The sequence below is a fragment of the Ctenopharyngodon idella genome, chromosome 9, assembly GCF_019924925.1.
Source record: "Ctenopharyngodon idella isolate HZGC_01 chromosome 9, HZGC01, whole genome shotgun sequence".
Lineage (NCBI taxonomy): Eukaryota > Metazoa > Chordata > Actinopteri > Cypriniformes > Xenocyprididae > Ctenopharyngodon > Ctenopharyngodon idella.
The window spans coordinates 30,865,804-30,884,618 of record NC_067228.1 but is presented as its reverse complement, the minus strand read 5'-3'; the positions used below and the strand labels follow the sequence as shown (position 1 = coordinate 30,884,618).

Genomic DNA, 18,815 nt, shown 5'->3' with positions numbered 1-18,815 from the left:
TATTTTATAGATGCTTTATATGAGATTGACCATTTTTCCAACCTTGTTACCAGTATTTGCAATTTCTAAATAGTTGTTTTTACAGTCTTAATGGTAAAATAAAATCTTAAAATAAAATCTAAAAAAAGTTGCGACATACTGTTGTATTGGTGCATATATCTCATCACTTTAGATGTTTTGCAATTTTTGGAAACACTTAACAGTAAGGTCCCATTAGATAATGTTAGGTAATACATTGCATAGTTACTGCATAACAATGAGCTATAGATTTGTTACAGATTTATTCATCGTTGTAAACGTTAGTTAATAAAAATACAACTGTTCGTTTTATGTTCATGTTAGCTCGGGCCCATTAAATTATATTAACAGGTACAACTTTTGATTTTAATAATGTATTAGCTGAAAGAAACATTAACTTAGATTAATGAATGCTTTAGAAGTATTTTTGTTGTTAGTTATTGTAACCAGTGTTGGGGAAAGTTTTAAAAAGTAATGTGTTACAATATTGCATTACTCCCTAAAAAGTAACTAATTGTGTTACTTAGTTACTTTTTATGTAATGTGTTATGTTACTTTTGCGTTACTTTTGTGAAAGTTCCCTTTCACACCAAAAGTGAAATAAATAAGCATCAGGCTAAAAGAAATGTAAATTCACACTTGTTCAGTAGAGGGTGCAGCTCAAACAAACCTTTCAGCTGTGCTGCCATTCTAATTCACAGAAGAATACGATGCTGGGTCCGTGTACTTTTGTGTCCATTCCTTTATTGTTTTTCAACCACGTCGAGAAAAACAAAAAATTAACGGTTGTTGTATTTTTAAATGCTATGTTGAATACCAAAATTTAAATTAAAACCAAATACACAAATTTCATGTGCACAAAATAAATATTGGCTTCTTTTCAGATTTTTATTTATTACGTTTTGCATCTTTATGAACAAAAATTAAAAAAAGGACAGAATAAAGTCGAAGAAATGTCAATTTACAAGTTTTCTTTTGTAAAATTGTTGTTTCTCCCACACTTTTGAGAGCCATGTCTCTGAAACATGACAATACTTGACTTGATTTTCAACCCATTCTCACTCACGAGGGGTCCGATACTGCCGCATGTCCAAGAAAATGTAAGCCTATACTGGCAGCAAACGCACCTAGCGAAGCAGAACATTCATGCGCTTAACGTGAAAAATGCTTAATGTGGCTTAATGTACCACTAAGACTGTGATATTGGAGGAGCAAATTCAGTACACACTTTATAAATAAAGCATAGGCTATGTATGAACGCAATTAATTACACGTTAAGCATTTTCCTAGAGAATAAAATACCATTATAACACTAAATGCATTAAGACACTGATATTAAACAACCAATAAAGCTTTAGACAAGCAGGTCAGGTATGAAGGCAGCGCGCTTACATGTTCAGCGTTTTCCACTTAGGCTATAGAAAACCGTTAGAAATGCTAAACATAAAAATATTGTCCTTCCACTTTGTTTATGTTGCCGTTGTCTTAGCGGATGCTGTTGATGACAAGAAAATGTGCGAGAAAATAGTTTCTACCTGGTTGTTGTTTAGTAGGATCAAGCCACGTAAAGTGCTTTAATGTCCCAACGACGTGGTCGTAACACATTGCTTTTCATATGCATATGTTGGGGTATTTTCAATTTGAACAGCAGGACATCAGTTAGTCTATAAAGCAAATCCTAATCCAAAACAATTTCTCGATATAAAGCAATATAAGACACCTAACAGCCAGACAAAAAAGTCACAGTAAATTAGATGTCGTTTTGGCCTTTATTCATATGAAAAACAGAGTGAAAAGCAAAGGGACGGGATCGAGACCATACAAGGGGGAACTCGATTATGTGGAATGCTAAACAAGAGCTAGGTTTAGAAATGGTCATGTTTAGGTTAAAATAATTTAACAAATTAGAATTAATCTATGTCATCGTTTTTAGGCGTTTTGATGCGAGTCATTCTATTGATGCCAGAGGAAAAGGCACTAGAGGGCGCTTTTATCATCTTATGAGAAATTAAATTTAGCATTTTTACATATTAAAAAAAACAAGTTGTATGTCATTTATATTATTTTTAATAAAATAATAATCTTGCATAAGGAAAATTAGCTTGTATCTGCTAATTCTATTAATCGGTGTTAAAATAAAAAAGGAAGAAACTGCATTTTCTATATTTCATTTCTGGTTTAAAAAAAGAAAAAGGAATGTACACAAAAGTACATGGACCATGCTGGAGAAGAAAGTTCAACACTCTTCAGCAATAAAACTAAAAATTGAAATACAAATGTGATGTTTATCTATTTTTGCTTATTAGTATGGTATTGGATTATCAAAGGTCAGCAGCAAAGACATTGGTTAATAAAATGAGATTAAATGCATAAAGTAAATATGTGTTATTTAACATAATTACTTTTTTGATTTTGCATTGGACTGTTTTTGTTCATTTTGAGGAATACTGAATCTGTTTTTGTGCATGTAAACCTCACTCCCCTGATCTCAAGAGGCACTCTAGCGACTGATGCTAGAGACTGTGGTCTTTAGCTTCCTTGTTAGAGCACCCGACTCCCATGCCGGCGAACCCGGGTTCGAGTCCCGCTTAGAGCAGGCGGTTCCAACAGGAGGGGTTACATTTACACACAACGCCTCTGCACTTACTCTTGATTTCTCTCAACATAGGGACAGGAGAGCTGTCAGCCAATAAATGAGAAAACAAAGTAACTTAACTTATTTGAAAAAGTAACTCAGATATTTTGTTGTAAATTTAAAAGTAATGTGTTACTTTACTGGTTACTTGAAAAAAGTAATCTTATTATGAAGCTCATATTACTTGTAATGTGTTACCCCAAAAAAACTGTTGTTAAAACTGTAAAAACTGTTTTTTTTTTTTTTTTTTTTTTTTTAATGTAGCATGAAAAGTAGCTAGTTTTAATGACCAAAAATATAATTTTGGACCCTTTTTGTCTTTCTTTTGTCTTAACAGCAACTTCACGCTGTTATTGCAGCATCTGTCTCTATCAAGTCCTCACAAAAACTCAAGAAGATTCTGGAAGTAAGAGTTTCACTTCTGTTTTGATTAATTTTTCTCCAGACTGTGCGTGTCTTTACTAAAAGCGTATTTCTCTCTCAGATCATCTTGGCTCTGGGGAACTACATGAACAGCAGTAAAAGAGGAGCGGTATACGGCTTCAAACTGCAGAGCTTAGACCTGGTACACATTACATGCTCAGTGTTTTTAACAGATTTTGACTGTTATATGTTAAATCCTTATGATTTATGAATGGAAATCAAGTCACCTGTTGTTTAAGCATGCAGGTTGTGAAATGACATTCAAATAACTATGGTAGATTTTGACCTTTATCTTTAGCTCTGTTGCACTGTTTTTTTTTTTTTTTATAGTATAAAGTATAAAAGTATAAATTTTAGTATAAAAAAAAAGTATAGAAAAACAAAATATTTTCTTCATCTCTGATTTAAATCATACACTTGAGGGTTCAAATGTTCTGAGGGTTTGCATGTTTTCTTTTTCCAGTTATTAGATACTAAATCAACAGACCGCAAGGTCACTCTTCTGCACTATATTGCAAATGTAGTGAAGGAAAAATACCAGCAGGTGTCACTCTTCTACAATGAGCTGAACTATGTGGAGAAAGCTGCAGCAGGTATGAAATTTGTAAATTTGCTTATGTTTACAATAAACAGGGCAGATCGTATTTGCTCACACATCAAGTTTTGACAGAACATGTTTTGTATGTCTAAATGATCTCAAGTAAATGAATTCTCTCTCTGTATTCCTCAGTCTCTCTAGACAATGTCTTATTAGATGTGAAGGAGCTACAGAGAGGGATGGATTTGACCAGGAGAGAGTACAGCATGCACGGACACAACACAATGCTCAAAGACTTCATACAGCTAAATGAGAATAAACTCAAAAAACTTCAGGATGATGCCAAGATCGCTCAGGTGCACATGCGTGACCCAAAACACAGCTCATTAAACCTGTCAGACACTCATTTAAAGAGGTCATATCATGAGGAATCACAGTTTTCTTTATCTTTTGAAATTAAACAGTTTGTTGTATTATAAAATCATACTATAACTTTCAGAATTCCACACTTTCTCCCCAGTCCAAATAGAGCCAAAATTGAAACTAAGCTGATGGCTAAAAAAAATGTAACATTTGAAGACTCAGTAACTAAATGTGATTCTGAATAACAGAACTATTTTCTCTTGTTGTTGTTTATTTCTCTTATGTCTTTTCATATCTCAATCTCTCAGGATGCCTTTGATGAAGTGGTGAAATTCTTTGGAGAAAATTCCAAAACAACACCACCGTCTGTGTTTTTCCCAGTGTTTGTGCGCTTTGTGAAAGCATACCGGGTAAACCGACCAATCACAAATCACCTGTCTCACTACATCCAATCACTTCCTCCAGTTGTATGAACTGTACCTGCATTCATCACTCATGTTGCATAACTTCCAGTGCCTGATGGGTTTTTTCTCTTTATCAGCAAGCAGAGGAGGATAATGAACAGAGGAAAAGACATGAGCAGATGATGATGGAGAAGCTGATTGAGCAAGAAGCTATGATGGAGCAAGAGGATCAGAAGGTACAAATAAAATAAAGGGATAGAGAGTGTGTGTATGCATGTGTCGGGAAAGTGGAACTATTGTCTCGGGGCAAAAATGGCCCCAGAAGTGAACTAAATATGAACCCTAAATCTAAATCCAGGGATGTCATAATTTGGAATAACATTTAAAGAATCTTTTCATTAAAAAAAGTCATGAATATTTTATTTTATCTTATTTTATTTTGTTGAGTTTAGGTTAGTTTTTTTTTTAGTAAGGTTTAACTTAGGATTAATTTTTAGTGTATATAATTAAATATAGTTAAATAAATATATAGTGTATATAGTTAAATAAATAAAACACTTGGTCAGTAACATTATTAGCAACCTAAACGCAACATAATTCATGATAGTCATGATAGACATTTTCACATTTTCATGGCCAGTAAGAAATTTTAGTCCAGTACATTTTCTTGTTCACGCAAGTTAATTTTGGATACTGTGTGTGCGTGTACCTATATTTTAGGGACAAATTTATACCAAGAAGTGAGCTAAATTTGACAAAACCTATTTTGAGGACATCCTCGTTTGTAAAGTCTATGGAATGTCCTCATTTATTGTGTGTGTGTGTGTGTGTGTGTGTGTGTGTGTATGTGTGTATGTGTGTGTGTGTGTGTGTGTGTGTGTGTGTGTGTGGATCAGGTATTCCCTACAATACGGGGACAGAAGGCCCCGCAATCTTTGTCCTTGTGGGGACATTTTTGGTCCCCATGAGGTAAACAGCTTATAAACCATACTAAATTGTGTTTTTTGAAAATTAAAAAATGCAGAAAGTTTTCTGTGATGAGTAGGTTTAGAGGTAGGGAGAGAATATACAGTTTGTACAGTATAAAAATCATTAAGTCTATGGAAAGTCCCAATAAAACATGCAAACCTAGCTTGTGGAAATGTTTGTAGATTAATGACAGTCATTCAGCATTAATTGTGTGTGTGTGTGTGTGTTCAGTCTCCCTCTCATAAGAATAAACGGCAGCAGCAGGATTTGATTGCGGAGCTGAGGAAGAAGCAGGTGAAGGACAGCAGACATGTGTATGAGGGTAAAGATGGAGCCATTGAGGACATAATCACAGGTAACACACAGTGTTCTGTTTTTGGGGGCATCCCGTAATTGTTCTGCATGCAGTGAGCTTTAAAACATTAGAACTTTTATAACGTGTTAGTTTGAGCCACTAACCAGCTCTAGTCTGTGATTGGAGGAAAGCTTTACTGATCAATAACAATGTACTTACCAGTGTCATTACAGGCTGAATGTGTGCTGTTACTGCTTACAGCTCTGAGCTGGAGTGCATCTACTAAACAGTGTGTGTTTAGTGTAGTCTTAAAATGATAGTTCACCCAAAAATGAAAATTCTGTCATTGATTACTCACCCTCATGTCATTCCAAACCTGTAAGACTTTCATTCATCAGACCTGAGCTATTTCTGTCCCTCCATTGACAGTCTATGCAACTACCACTTTGACACTTCAAAAAGTTCATAAAGAGATTGTAAAACTAATCCATATGAATCGAGTGGTTTAGTTCAAATTTTCTGAAGACGCTTTGTATGATGAACAGATTGAATTTAGGCTTTTACTCACATATAAACATTCATGAACTCACACATCACTTGTGGTAAACGGAAGCTCAAGCATGTTCGCTTGACTTGCAAGAACCAATGAGGTTCATTCTTGTGTGTTACACAGCATGTTTGAGCTTCCAGACGAGGTTTGTTCTTGCATGTCAAGCACTTTTGGTTGAGCTTCTGTTTATGTTAGCTGATGAATGTTTATATGTGAATAAAAGCCTAAATTTAATCTGTTCATCATATAAAGCGATCGTGTCTCTTCAGAAAAAAAAACCCCGCTCAATTCATATGGATTAGTTTTAAGATCTCTTTATGATCTTTTTGAAGCGTTAAAGTGGTAGTTGCATGGATTGTTAATGGAGGGACAGAAAGCTGTCAGATTTCATCAAAAATATCTTAATTTGTGTTCCGAAGATGAACGAAAGTCTTTGGAACGACATAAGCGTGAGTAATTAATGACAGAATTTTCATTTTTGGGTGAACTAACCCATTAAAGGGGTCATATTATACTTTAAACATTTCTTTTTTCCTTAGGTCCACTTGTCAAGTAAAATTTGCATAGCATTTTTCCCAATACACAAACCTGCTTTACATAAAAACATTGTTTTACTTAATCTGGCAGGACTTTTGACAGCAATGGCTTTTGTTAAAACTACAAATCAAACTTCTGCATTTTTGAATTCCTGGCCACGGACATTCAGAGCAACAGAGGGGTGGTGCCAAAATCAAGTGAATTATGGGTGTTAAAGGTTTTGGCAAAAGGGAACCGTCTACTGCATAGACAGCAAGTTTTATTAAAAGCCCATCTGACCAGCGCTGAATTAGCCATATAAACTTAAATATCTTTTAACCTAGAATAAACATGATTGAGATATTGAAGTCATAAAAAGTTGCAGAGGTTTGAAAAGAGCCTTTTTTTTTTTTGTTAGTTTTATGTAAATACATTTTAATAAAAGCTCTCTTTTCACTGAGGATTTTTCCAAAACCACATTATTTCTAAAGGAATATTACATTTGAATTCAATGACATGACCCCTTTACAGAAATTTTTCATTTAAATTTTAATTATTTATTTAATTATATTATGTAGTATAAAAGTATTTTTTGTAACGTGCAATCCTCTTTAAGCTGCATTAGTATTTTAGGCATGTATGTAATCCATATTGAAATAGTTTCAGCTTTATGTAATAGCTATTAGTACCATGTGATTATACTAGAATGTGCTGTTGTGTGTAGAAAGTGCTAACATTGTGCTTGTTGCTCTGGCAGTTAAACCCTGTTGTTTGTGTTGTTATGTGTGTGTTTCGTCTGGACGCAGTGCTGAAGACTGCCCCCTTTACTGCGCGCACAGCCAAACGCAGCTCGCGTTACTTCAACGAGGAGCTCCACTTCTAAAGCTTAGACTCTCTCTCTCTTAAAGGTCGCTGGATAAAGCTGCTCTCTTTCATTCTGTGTGTGTGTGTGCACCCCTTCACAATTCACATTCCTGGTTTTATTTCCCTGTGGGTCGGTGTATGGTTCTGATGTAATGGGCGTGTTCATTTTTTATTTCTTTTCCAACTAAACTGCTGCATGAAGGGGGTTTGAGGAGGGAAGCATATGATGTCATCACATATTTCTTTTGCACCAGTGTCATAAATTCATCATTGTAACATAAATGTAACAAGAGGTCACGATGTCACAAACATCCAAACACACCAGCGTTTAGAATTAACAATGTTTCTCTGCATATTTCAATTGTACGTGTGGCCTGTGTTGGTTTAAACTTCTGTGTCAGTTCCTCTCTGAGAAAAGCACATTCTATTGGTTGAATCAGAGTGCCGTGGGCGCCCTCTGCAGTTTAAACAGCAGAAAGAAGTCTGCAAATAAACTGCTATATAAATTCCAAACTTTTTGAGTTTTTATAGTATATCACTCTTCCAAAATGAGCTAAAGTTAAGTTTTCCATTACAGAAAACAAAACCACACACACACACACTATTTAAAATAAACATTAACTGAAAAAAATACCTAAACTTATTTTATTTCACCTAGTTGTCAAAGCAACATTTCTCATTTTTACTTGAGTCTAAAATAACTAAAAGTGAAATAAAAACTAAAAACTATATAGACAACAAAACAACAATAAAACTAAATCAATAATTAATTAAAATGACAAAAACACACAACAAAATTAATAAAAAATTAAAATGTAAAATACAACAACAAAAACCAATTCAAAATAATAATGAACATGCTAGGTGACTGATGATTAATATTTTTTTTATTTTTAGAACATTATTATAGGCAAAATATATTTGTAATAACCATAATATTTGTAAGCTCTGTAAGTCTATAGCACCGTATCTGCCCATTTTATGCCAATTAAATCAAGTTGTCATGTTTGTAACACTGGTGTTTTGGACATGGTTTGTGACATTATGATTTGCTCGTGTTCATTTCTCCATGTCATTGTGAGTATATATAATATATATAATGTCACTGATTTCTGGGAAGCATTTGCATTATGCTGGTTTTCTACATTGTCTCACGCTTCCTCCATCTTATTCTGCTCTGATGGGATGTTCTGATATCACATGACTTCCTGTGTTTCACGTGTGTTTAACTTGCTGCATGTTGAGATGGTTCTCTCTTCTAAGCATGTTTGGTTCATTTGCTTCACTGACTGTATGCATCTGCATGGGGTGAATGACATTTCTCATTCAGATTTATTGCTTTTAGCCAAATATAATGTTGAATCTCACCAAAAAGAAAATTGTCCCGGTCATATTTCACCTCAAAATCAAAAGAAACACAAAAACATAAGAAGAATCGCGTTTTGGCACAATAAAGTTTTTGGATTGTATTTTCATGACAATGTAGAATGTTTACTTCATTTTCATTACTGTAAAATGAAAAAAAAAAAATGCTCAAAGTGATTTACATACTGTATTAGAAAATAAAAGAGAAGACAAATATACATTTTGTGTACTTGTCTTGAAAAGGTTAAGATGCTGGAAATCTTAATGGTATAATCCTCTTTATGCAAAATACAAATTTTTATTATCATCATGATGAAATATGAATGGGAAGACATTTTCTTGAGATTCACAATAGCTTTGTGTTTAGTTTCCACCATGCACCATGCCTGCTTGAGCTCAACTTACTGCACATCCTCGCTTATAACAACGCACTTCTGGGAGGCTTGACACATTGTCATTGGTTTCTCTGTTTTAATATGACGTGACCACGCAGAGGTCAGTTTTTGCTTTGTTGTATCTGGACGCTGGAGCCATTGTGCAGAGCAGCTTGAGTCATAGAGTTCATTACCGCAGTATCAGCAGCGCTTCAGTAACACCCTACAGCGCCTGCCTTTGACCTTTGACCTTTCCTCTTTGAGCCCTGGGCAGCTTTACTCGCTGTGTCCGGTCCACTCTGCTCCACTCTAACCTCCATTTTTGTTTCCTCTCCACTCAGCCTTAAAGAAGAATAATATTACTAAATTTCCCAATGTGCACTGGAGGGTAAGGAACTCTTCCAGTAGTACCCCACTGGATGCTACTCAGACCTGGCAAGCATCTCTCTCTTTATTATTATTTATCTTTTACTCTTCTCCCTCCACTGTAGATCTTTTGACTCTGAATACAAAAGCCATCTTTTTGTGTTCTCTTTCTATCTGTCGTTCTATTTAACATACATCAGGCCTAAAGTCTGACCCTCAAGGGCCAAGTCTCCAGGTACTCATGTACACCTTGTTGAACTGATTTGGTCTGTAAATTAGTTTGATTAGGTGATGCTGTGACCTGAGACACATAGACTCTGCCTGCATAGTGTCATGTTGAACTGACCCACACTTAGAGATAGTTGAGTCTTCATTAGTGCTATTAAAACCTTGAGTTGAGCTTCTGTAGTAGGTACACTGACTCCAAATTAACACTTTAAAAATGTCAGAATGTCATTGCATTAAATGTCAATAAATGTACTGAAAGAAAGATATTTCACAACATGAAAAGAAGTTGAAATTATGAGACAATAGTTCATACAAACTCTCTGAATAGTTGTAGCATGTTAATGGCAGTGGTGGACAAAGTACACAAATCAACCCAGGTAAAAAAAATACTATAGTGTTTTTGAACCATACTATAGTAAAGTACTTGAATTAATTTGTTGTGGTAATTCTATAGTTGCTGTGGGAACATAACTATAGTAAAGGCATCTTTACACAGCCGAGTTAAGCCAGGGTCTGTACCTGCTCAAAATTCTGTGTAAAGACGCCATGCCGCATAAAAGTAGGACTAAAATACGCCGGGTCTGACCCACCTCAGCCCCTAGTATCAAAGGCGACTCTGATACTGTTTTGGTTCAGTGTAAATGAACGCGAGATTTTGCTGCACTAAACTACGTCATTGTCATGAGCACGCCTGTCACCTCAGGCGGCGCGAGAATCAAAAGTGGGAGACAAAAATATAGACCTCGCTTCATATTGTTTTAGCCAAATTAAAAAATGTATACCAACAAGAGACCGTAAAGTAAAAGTGTCCTGTACTCACATCGTGAAGTCTCCGTTTGTAATCTTCCTTTGAAAAGGCATCTGCCTCTTCAAAGGAAGATTACAAACGGAGACTTCACGATGTGAGTACAGGACTGCGCTGCTACATTTCTCTCAGATACGGTAAATGCTTAACCCAATCGCGTCACTGTAATTGTGTATTGTTATGTTATATTCCAAAAATCCTCTCTTTGAGGATGATATTTTCACCCACGGTCTGGTGACATCTACTGTCCTGCCTGAAATGCTAACGCTAGCATCAATGTTCATTTGTTGTGCCAGAGACTTTCTGGCTCTTTGAAAAAAACTTTCGCCCTCTTTTAATCCTGCGGTGATGTACCCGGTGTAAAAATTCTTAATTTCTTTGTAGCACTTGATCCAAATGTAACAATTTTATTAAGAAATAGAAAATAACTATCAGTACCACAGAATTATGACAAACATCAAAGCGTGAGATAGCTATAGCACGCAGAGGAAATTGTTTTTTTATTTCGAGTTTTATTTCATTGTTTATTATTTGATTATTTTTAAACTCCATTTTATTAAAACTGTAGTTTTAAAATAGTAATGTTCAAAGCGTTGTTTCCCACGATTTTAATTCCTGTGTAAATGCATTTATGCCGCTTCAGAAAAGCATTAAACATTCTGTGTAAATGCACATTTTTGTGATTTTATGCCGCTACAGAGTTGGTTTCTGTGCCGCTTTTTCTGTGTAAAGATGCCTTAATGATATAAACAAATTATTTTACCCAGTACTGTACTAAGTTTTCTACAACTATAGGGTATATTATACTACAGTATACACTACAGTTTACTGTAGTAAAAACTGAAGTATACTACAGTATTTATTACAAGTTATCAGTTCACTATAGTTAATACTACAGTATGCTGTAGCATTCAGTAAATACTATAATATATACAGTATACTACAATTTACTATAGTATGGTTCAAAAACACTATAGTATTTACTATAGTATTTTTTTTTACCTGGGAAGTACTTAAGTTAAAATACAGATACCCTAATAAAATATTACTCCAGTTACTTTTTTTAGGCGTTTTTATTTTATTACCAAAACTTGAAGGCCCGTTCACACCAAGAACGATAACTATAAAGATAACTATAACGAAAACTATATTTGTGTCCACACCAACGAATGATAAAAGTCTGTTTAATGTAAGCTCACGTGCTGCAGTTTCAAGGTGTGTACAACATGTCTTTGCAGTGCTTGTTGCAATATAGTGTTAATAAAAACAACGTCTAGTTTTTTTGACTGCAACTTCAAAGGAAGCTAGACAATGTTAGCGAAACTAGCGCTGGATACCTTAGGTAATTTTATGTTACGCTGTTTGCTAGCCTGGCATAATGATCTCATCGTTAATATTCTCACCATTTATTCTGAGGGTATGACCGATTGTTTTATGTACTGTATATCCAAATATCTTTAAACTTTTCAAACAGTGGTGGCTTTTTCTCTGCGACTAACTTCTCCACAATGTCGTCTGCCACTTTAAATGCGTGAACCCTTAAATTAGAACGGATTCTGAATCGCTGTCAGTATTTTATCATTCAACAGCTGGGGAAAAAAAATCGTTCTGAAAGTGATCCCAACGATATCGTTTCTCTATATTGTTATAGTTATAGCTGTGGTGTGGACAGTGCTATTCATGTATATTTAGAACTATTTTTAGAACTATATCTTTATCGTTATCGTTCTTGGTGTGAACGGGCCTTTACACTGATAACTACTACTGGTAATTACTGATAATTCAAGTGTGCAAACAAAATGAAAATAAAGAATATACCATATATAGTATAGGCTATAAAAATGAGGAAAAACAAAATGCGTGTTGACACATAAAAACAGACGCTACAAAGGTGTTAACATTTTAAGAAGACCAATATGCAAATATACTAGTTTTAGATCATTTGAAACTGCTACGGCAGCGGGGTAGATACATGGGCATTGATTTGCATTTATTTTCACCTAAAACCTACCCCGTTCAGACTGTAACACAAATGTAGACATGTCCACATTCAAGTGTTTCATACAATGGGCTTCAACAGCTCGCCCTTTTACAGCAGATTTAGTTCACAAACAACTGACAGTCATGGCCTAAATATGATTTTCATTTGCAATAATAAATCCTAAAATTCGGCATTAGTAACTTACTTTTTGCATGTGCTCAATCTCCAAAGATCTCCCGTTGTTGACTTACTTTAAGTCAGACTTGTGAATTCAGTGAATTGTTAACTGCAGACTCAGTCCGGATCATTTGAATTTCGGAAAGTTGTTAACTCGAGAACAAATGCAGTTGGATCTAAGTAACTTTCAATATTGTGTCTAAAATGTAAGTTACCCAAAATATATTTCTTGTTTATTGAACTGTTGTGTACACTGCAGTCATGTCGATGGTCTGAATTTCAGTACGGTATATTAATTTATATTATATGGGACGTTTTACAAGTTTGGACCTTTATATTGCTGCACGTTTGTAATTCGTTGGCCACGCATTTTCATCTGCATCCGTTAATAGTTAATATGACCACACACTGCTAAGATGACTGTGTGAACCTGAAAACTGACTTACATTTTCATTTATGCATTTGGCAGATGCTTTTATCCAAAGCGACAATGGATTTAAGGAACACATTCGATCAGTTCTTGACTTTACTGGGAATAGAACCCATGACCTACTGTACAGGAATACTGTACATCCACTAAAAACAACCTAAACACTGGTTTATTAAAAGTTTGAAGAAAAATGATGAAAGAAGAAATAAAGAAAAGTGAAGTTCCTGCAGCATTTGAGCACAAAATGACATGTTTATATTTTGTATAATGCAGTGACATTCAGACATTTTATGTGACTTGAGAGTTCAAATACGTTTTGAGGCTACTGTCAGTTTTTTCTCAACAACCTTGTCAAAAACAAGCTAGTGTCAGTGTTTCCATTCCATAAATTCAGAAGCTGAAATAAAATTCTTAGTACTTAATCCAGTAAAAACTCAAGCTGCTTTGCCCAGTTGACCACCAGCATGTCCAGAAGATCTGAACTCAGCGACTGACTGTTTTATTCTGTTCCTCCCGTATCAGATTTGAGAAACCAGCCTTACAGGCGCGCTGACGCTGTCAGGAGGAGCGTTCGAAGACGATTTGATGATCAGAATTTGCGGCCAATCAACAGTGCAGAGATGGTCATGTGACGAAGGCAGAGGGGATGTGATTGGATGGGCTGGAGGAGTGGAGGAGGAGCTAACTGCTCCCAAACAAAATAATGAAGGACTAATGAAGATGACAGCAGGTCTGAAAGTCAAGTGCCTATATTTAACATCTGTCCCATCAGGTGTTGAATCATACATGTGTTTTAGTCAGTCTTCTGTGATTTTTTATTTTTATTTTTATATGACAAACAGTGTCTTGATCTGTCTTTTATTTTATGGCGCTTAAATTGTAGATGGCGAGATCAGTGTTTTTCTCAAGAAAGTGTCAGAATGTAAAACTGATCCAACACTTGTATCATGAACCTATACAAAGGCCTCTTACATTCCAGTGCTTTTGCCACAGATCAAAATCGACCAATCGTGTGTACTCTAAATGACTAATCTATTAGTCTGTCTTAAAGAAGGCCTGTATAAGGGTCCATCAGACCCTGTTTTTATTGGGCTGTTCACATGGTGCACATTCTTGTGTTTAAAAAAACAACAGAAAGAGCCCAATAAATTGGAATGCAGCTTGAGAAGCATTTTACAAAGTTTAACTATGTTAAATGTTGTAAAAATGCAATGTTGATGGCTTGAGATGCTGCAGGGTGAGACATTCAACGGTAAAAATAACAAGAACATTTCTCACAGAAGGTGATTTGAAGTCCAATAGTTAAGTATTTAAATGTGTTGTTGGTGCTTTAAAGGATGAATTTGGAGACGTAGCTTCTCAAAGAGGGTTTTACCATGCCGACAGTACTGGTAGACTGTTAGCGCACTAAAATCCTCTCAGAGAGGTTGCATCTATTAATAGTCTTGCAGGGATGACATATTTTTGTAGGCCAAAACCAAGAACTGAGTTAGCATTTTAGCGCTTCTGGCTCGATCATCCTTATGGAACCGGAAGATCTTTTTACGTTTTATTCTACATAAAAGAATAAATAAGATATTTGCTATGGCTAAATGGGACTAAAGAGGTTGTCACCTGTGAACCAGTAAACTCATCTATTAGCTAGTCTGTTTTTACGGCCTCATTGTGTTTATACTCATGCTCTTGCAAACTATTCTAACTCAAAAGTTCAGCAAAAATGTTTTTAAATAAAGACTGAAAGAGTTGGTCGTGTCATTGAAGTCATGCAACCGTAGTTTCGTTTATTTATGTTTAGTTTATACTTCTGGCGATCATAGTTAGGCATCAAAGTTGTGTTCATTGAGAAGATTCTCATGATGAAAAAATGTGTGAGAATCATAAACTTTAGTTGATCACAGAGCTTATTTTCTGCAATAATCCTAAAGTCAATCGAAAATTTCTATTGTCTTTTTGTCGAGGGAATCAGGGTGATGCAAACTTATGGGGTTGGCCAACAAAAATACATCACTGCAGCACTCTTTCATCTACTTTAAAGCACCACCACTAAATATATGATGGGCCTGTCCCAATACCCACACTTGTGGTCTTGGCCACAATGGGAAGTAAGAGCACAAGACTGTCCCAGGTTTGAAAAATGCCAAAGCTCAGTGTCCTTAACACACACTAAACCCATCTCTAAAACATCAGTTTTTACCATGGTTTTCATCGTGTTCAGGAACTCATCAAACTTAAGAGTTGTCAAGAAAGAAACTTTCCATTGTAAGTTAAATTAATTAGATCTTACATATAATTTGGTAGTAAAGCGTATAGTGTCTTTTAATGCACCTCAATTAAAAGTTTAATCTGTTACACTAGCAGACCAGACATTTAGTAGTTTATTTAAAAGTGCAAAGCATTGAAAATACAGCTCTGTTAAAACTTGTCAAAAGTTCTACACAAACTTGCAGTCTTCATGCTCACTTGAGTATTTGGGCCAAATGCAGGAAATACATCATGCAAGCAAACAAGTGGTCAAGTTTAAAGACCACACATATGGGTATTGGAACATGCCCTTTAAAAATCTATATAAACGAATCGACTAGTCAGTCAGCTGTTTGCACTAATCGACCATCCTGATCCAAGCCTAATAAGAAGTGTTGATCCCAGTCATGGTGGGGTTACTGCGGGAGGCCGTGAGCTGAGGTCGCACTCTTGGTGCGCAGATGGAGAGAGAGTTCAGTTAAGTAGGAGAAGGTGCAAAGAAAGACTTTTTTAGAAAGGACTGATGTGACAAAGGCAAATGTGAAATATAAGCCAAAGGCTGCAGAACTCACATTTCTGAAAGATTGTTGACGAGTCTGAATTAAAAAGCTGCTCAAGCAATACTGCTTTTAGGCTTTGGTCCTCAAACTGTGGGTTGATTATAATTACATAAACCAAAGTGCAGAAGTGAAATTCAAGAACTTCAGCAGCCTTTAAGAAAGTTCTGGAATCAGACTTCAGCATTTTCAGCAAGTTCATTTCATTGAATAATTAATGTTCCATGTTCAATTCAGGTGAAGCTCTGCAAAAAGAAACTAATTCCAACTTGTCCCTCGGTTTGTAAAAACAAGCAAAAATCTTGTTTACAATAATGCATTTAAAAGATCAATTTATGGGCCCAGACAGGAATAAATGTAAAAATAAAGTTTTGAAAGTAAAACCTCAAGATTAACATTACATGTTACCTGTAGCAAACTATACATGTGATATAATCAGTTACTATCCAATATTCTCTTATAACTAGCAATACAACACATATGTCAAGACTGTAACTGGTGCAAAACCAACCCTGCTCCAACACATACCTGTACTTTTCAATCTTGATTAGCTGTATCAGATGCGTTTAATAAGGGTTAATTCTAAACTGCATGGCTGTTCAGCAGAGTTTTGCACCCCTGATTTAGACTAAAAAAATATGAGCTTTACAGTACGTCTGCTTTTTAAACCCTAGCACACTTGCCCCATACGTCAATTGGAAGTGCATTACTGTAAATGGAATCTTGTTTTATACACAGAGGGTTGAATATATTGTCTGTGGTAATCGACAGCTTACATATATTGTCTATCCACGTTTTGAACACAGAATATTCCTTAATATATTTTATGCACCTGCCACTACTTACTGCATTAACTGTGCGCGTGACGTACGGCCGCTGACCACTACAGCAAACCTCCTTCCCTGTGGCACTTGTTCTTCAATACAGAAGATCAGGTTCATTCAGTTGCTGTAACTGGACTTGTTCTTGGTCAGATCATGGGAAATAATGCTGCGTTCACGCCATGTCGTAATTACCGCAGTCTCGAGAAGACACCATGTGACTTTCTATTCAGCGCTGTTCACGTCCTCGGACTGAGAAATATGCGTTTGTATGGCAACACTATCAAGGCCTAAATAAATCTGCAGCGGTCACGTGGTACAGGTAGGAGCTCTCCGAAAATTACCATCTTACAAGTTGTAATTGCAAGCTCTACGAGAACGTGAACGCTTTTAATAAGTAATTACGGTAATTACAACATGGCGTGAACGCACCTTAAGGCCTGTTATAACAACTGAATTCTGTGCGGTTCTATAATGACCTGCACAAATGAAAATTCAAGTTTCTTGTGATGTGTAATTCTATTTAAAAGCAAAAATATAAATAAAAAAAAAAAACATTTGTTAAATGTACAGATATTTTGCTACAAAATTTGTTGAGTCTTTTTAACTTTTTAATCTTCTAATATTGTACATATTGTTTAAAAAACAAACAAAAAAAATCATTCTGTACTACAACATTTGAATATTTTAACTTATAGTTTTCTCTTTTTTCCTGCATTTTGTATATTTAATAAAACTGAAAACCTGAATCCCTAGACATGTGGCAGCAGCACACCCTTATGCTAAGAAACTAGAATATCACTTCTACACTAAAACATCAGAAATCAGATGCAGTAGTAGTATTATAGCCACTATAGATTTCTGTCTCATCTCTCTGCATTCCATTCATAAAAACTGGATTAAACTGGCAAATGTTTGTTTTTTATCTTTTTCCAAAATCACTGTATCTTAGGCATTGTATGCTTACTGCGAAAAAGATCTGTTCTCAGATTTAAAATTAGATGATTTCTCAGTGTCCAATTAAACTATTTACACAATGCCCGTCTTCTGTGTTGTTCTTGAGAGAGTGAATATAAGTTGGACGATGCCCCCAAAAAAGCTTGGTGATGAAATTTAGGGGCAAGATTCAGGCTGCACTGCAAAGATGGAAGATCATGTCATTGTATCTTGATAGAAACATATTAAACTTGAGGCCTGTTGCACGAAACCTATTTTTGTGGCTACCAAAGTAAGTTTGAGTTCAATTTGAGGAAACAGTTTTTTTCAGCCTCAAGAAGGTGGATTGGTTTTTACTTCTAATCACCATGGTAACTTCCACTACACAGCAAACCTGTTCTTTAATACTGCACTGTAAACCCTAACACTCAAAATAATTAATTGGTTTGAGTAGGACAAACTTAAATTAGTTCAGTCAAAATAACTTTTATGAGTATTTAGCGCTTTCTTTTTCTTTTAAGTTCACAGAACTGATTTATTTTAAATAAACTGAACTGCTTCATTGTTTTGAGTTTTATGAACTTATTTCTTTTCATTTAGACAGACTTAAGTTTAAGTGAAACTGGGCTGGGATTTCCTTTTCCCAGCATGCTTTGCCCATGACACTCGAAAGGGAGAGTAAATGTTAAAATTGAGTGTTATATGTTTTTATTTTTTGTTTGTTTGTTTTTTTGCACAAGATTAATGTTAAGTGGGAGATTTAGTAGTGATTAATGTTTTGTTATGCTAATTTAAAAGAGTTTCTGTTAATGTGGGTTTTTGGAGAGTTACCATCATGGTGACAAGTGGTGCATGCGGCTTGGTCTGAGAACGAGTATGTTAAATGCTTTACATTGCTGCACTCATTCAGCAAGTGCTATACCATGCTATTGTTAAAAATTTAGGAAATTAGCATTTTC

General features: G+C 35.3%; 1 protein-coding gene across 7 annotated transcripts in view; it reads left to right on the top strand.

Moving 5' to 3' along the window:
* The window catches only part of fmnl2a (formin-like 2a), a 107,048-nt gene extending 89,091 nt beyond the window's left edge, over window positions 1-17,957 (top strand). For 2 of the 7 annotated variants that reach the window (XM_051905900.1, XM_051905903.1), the window contains 9 exons: window positions 2,991-3,059; window positions 3,138-3,218; window positions 3,540-3,669; window positions 3,807-3,970; window positions 4,286-4,387; window positions 4,519-4,617; window positions 5,582-5,705; window positions 9,656-9,749; window positions 13,824-17,957. In XM_051905900.1, coding sequence (XP_051761860.1) covers window positions 2,991-3,059; window positions 3,138-3,218; window positions 3,540-3,669; window positions 3,807-3,970; window positions 4,286-4,387; window positions 4,519-4,617; window positions 5,582-5,705; window positions 9,656-9,749; window position 13,824 — 864 coding nt within the window. In that variant the 3' untranslated portion in view covers window positions 13,825-17,957. The other 5 variants (XM_051905902.1, XM_051905904.1, XM_051905899.1 and 2 more) reach the window with 3 other exon arrangements.
* Window positions 17,958-18,815: the final 858 nt, after the last annotated feature.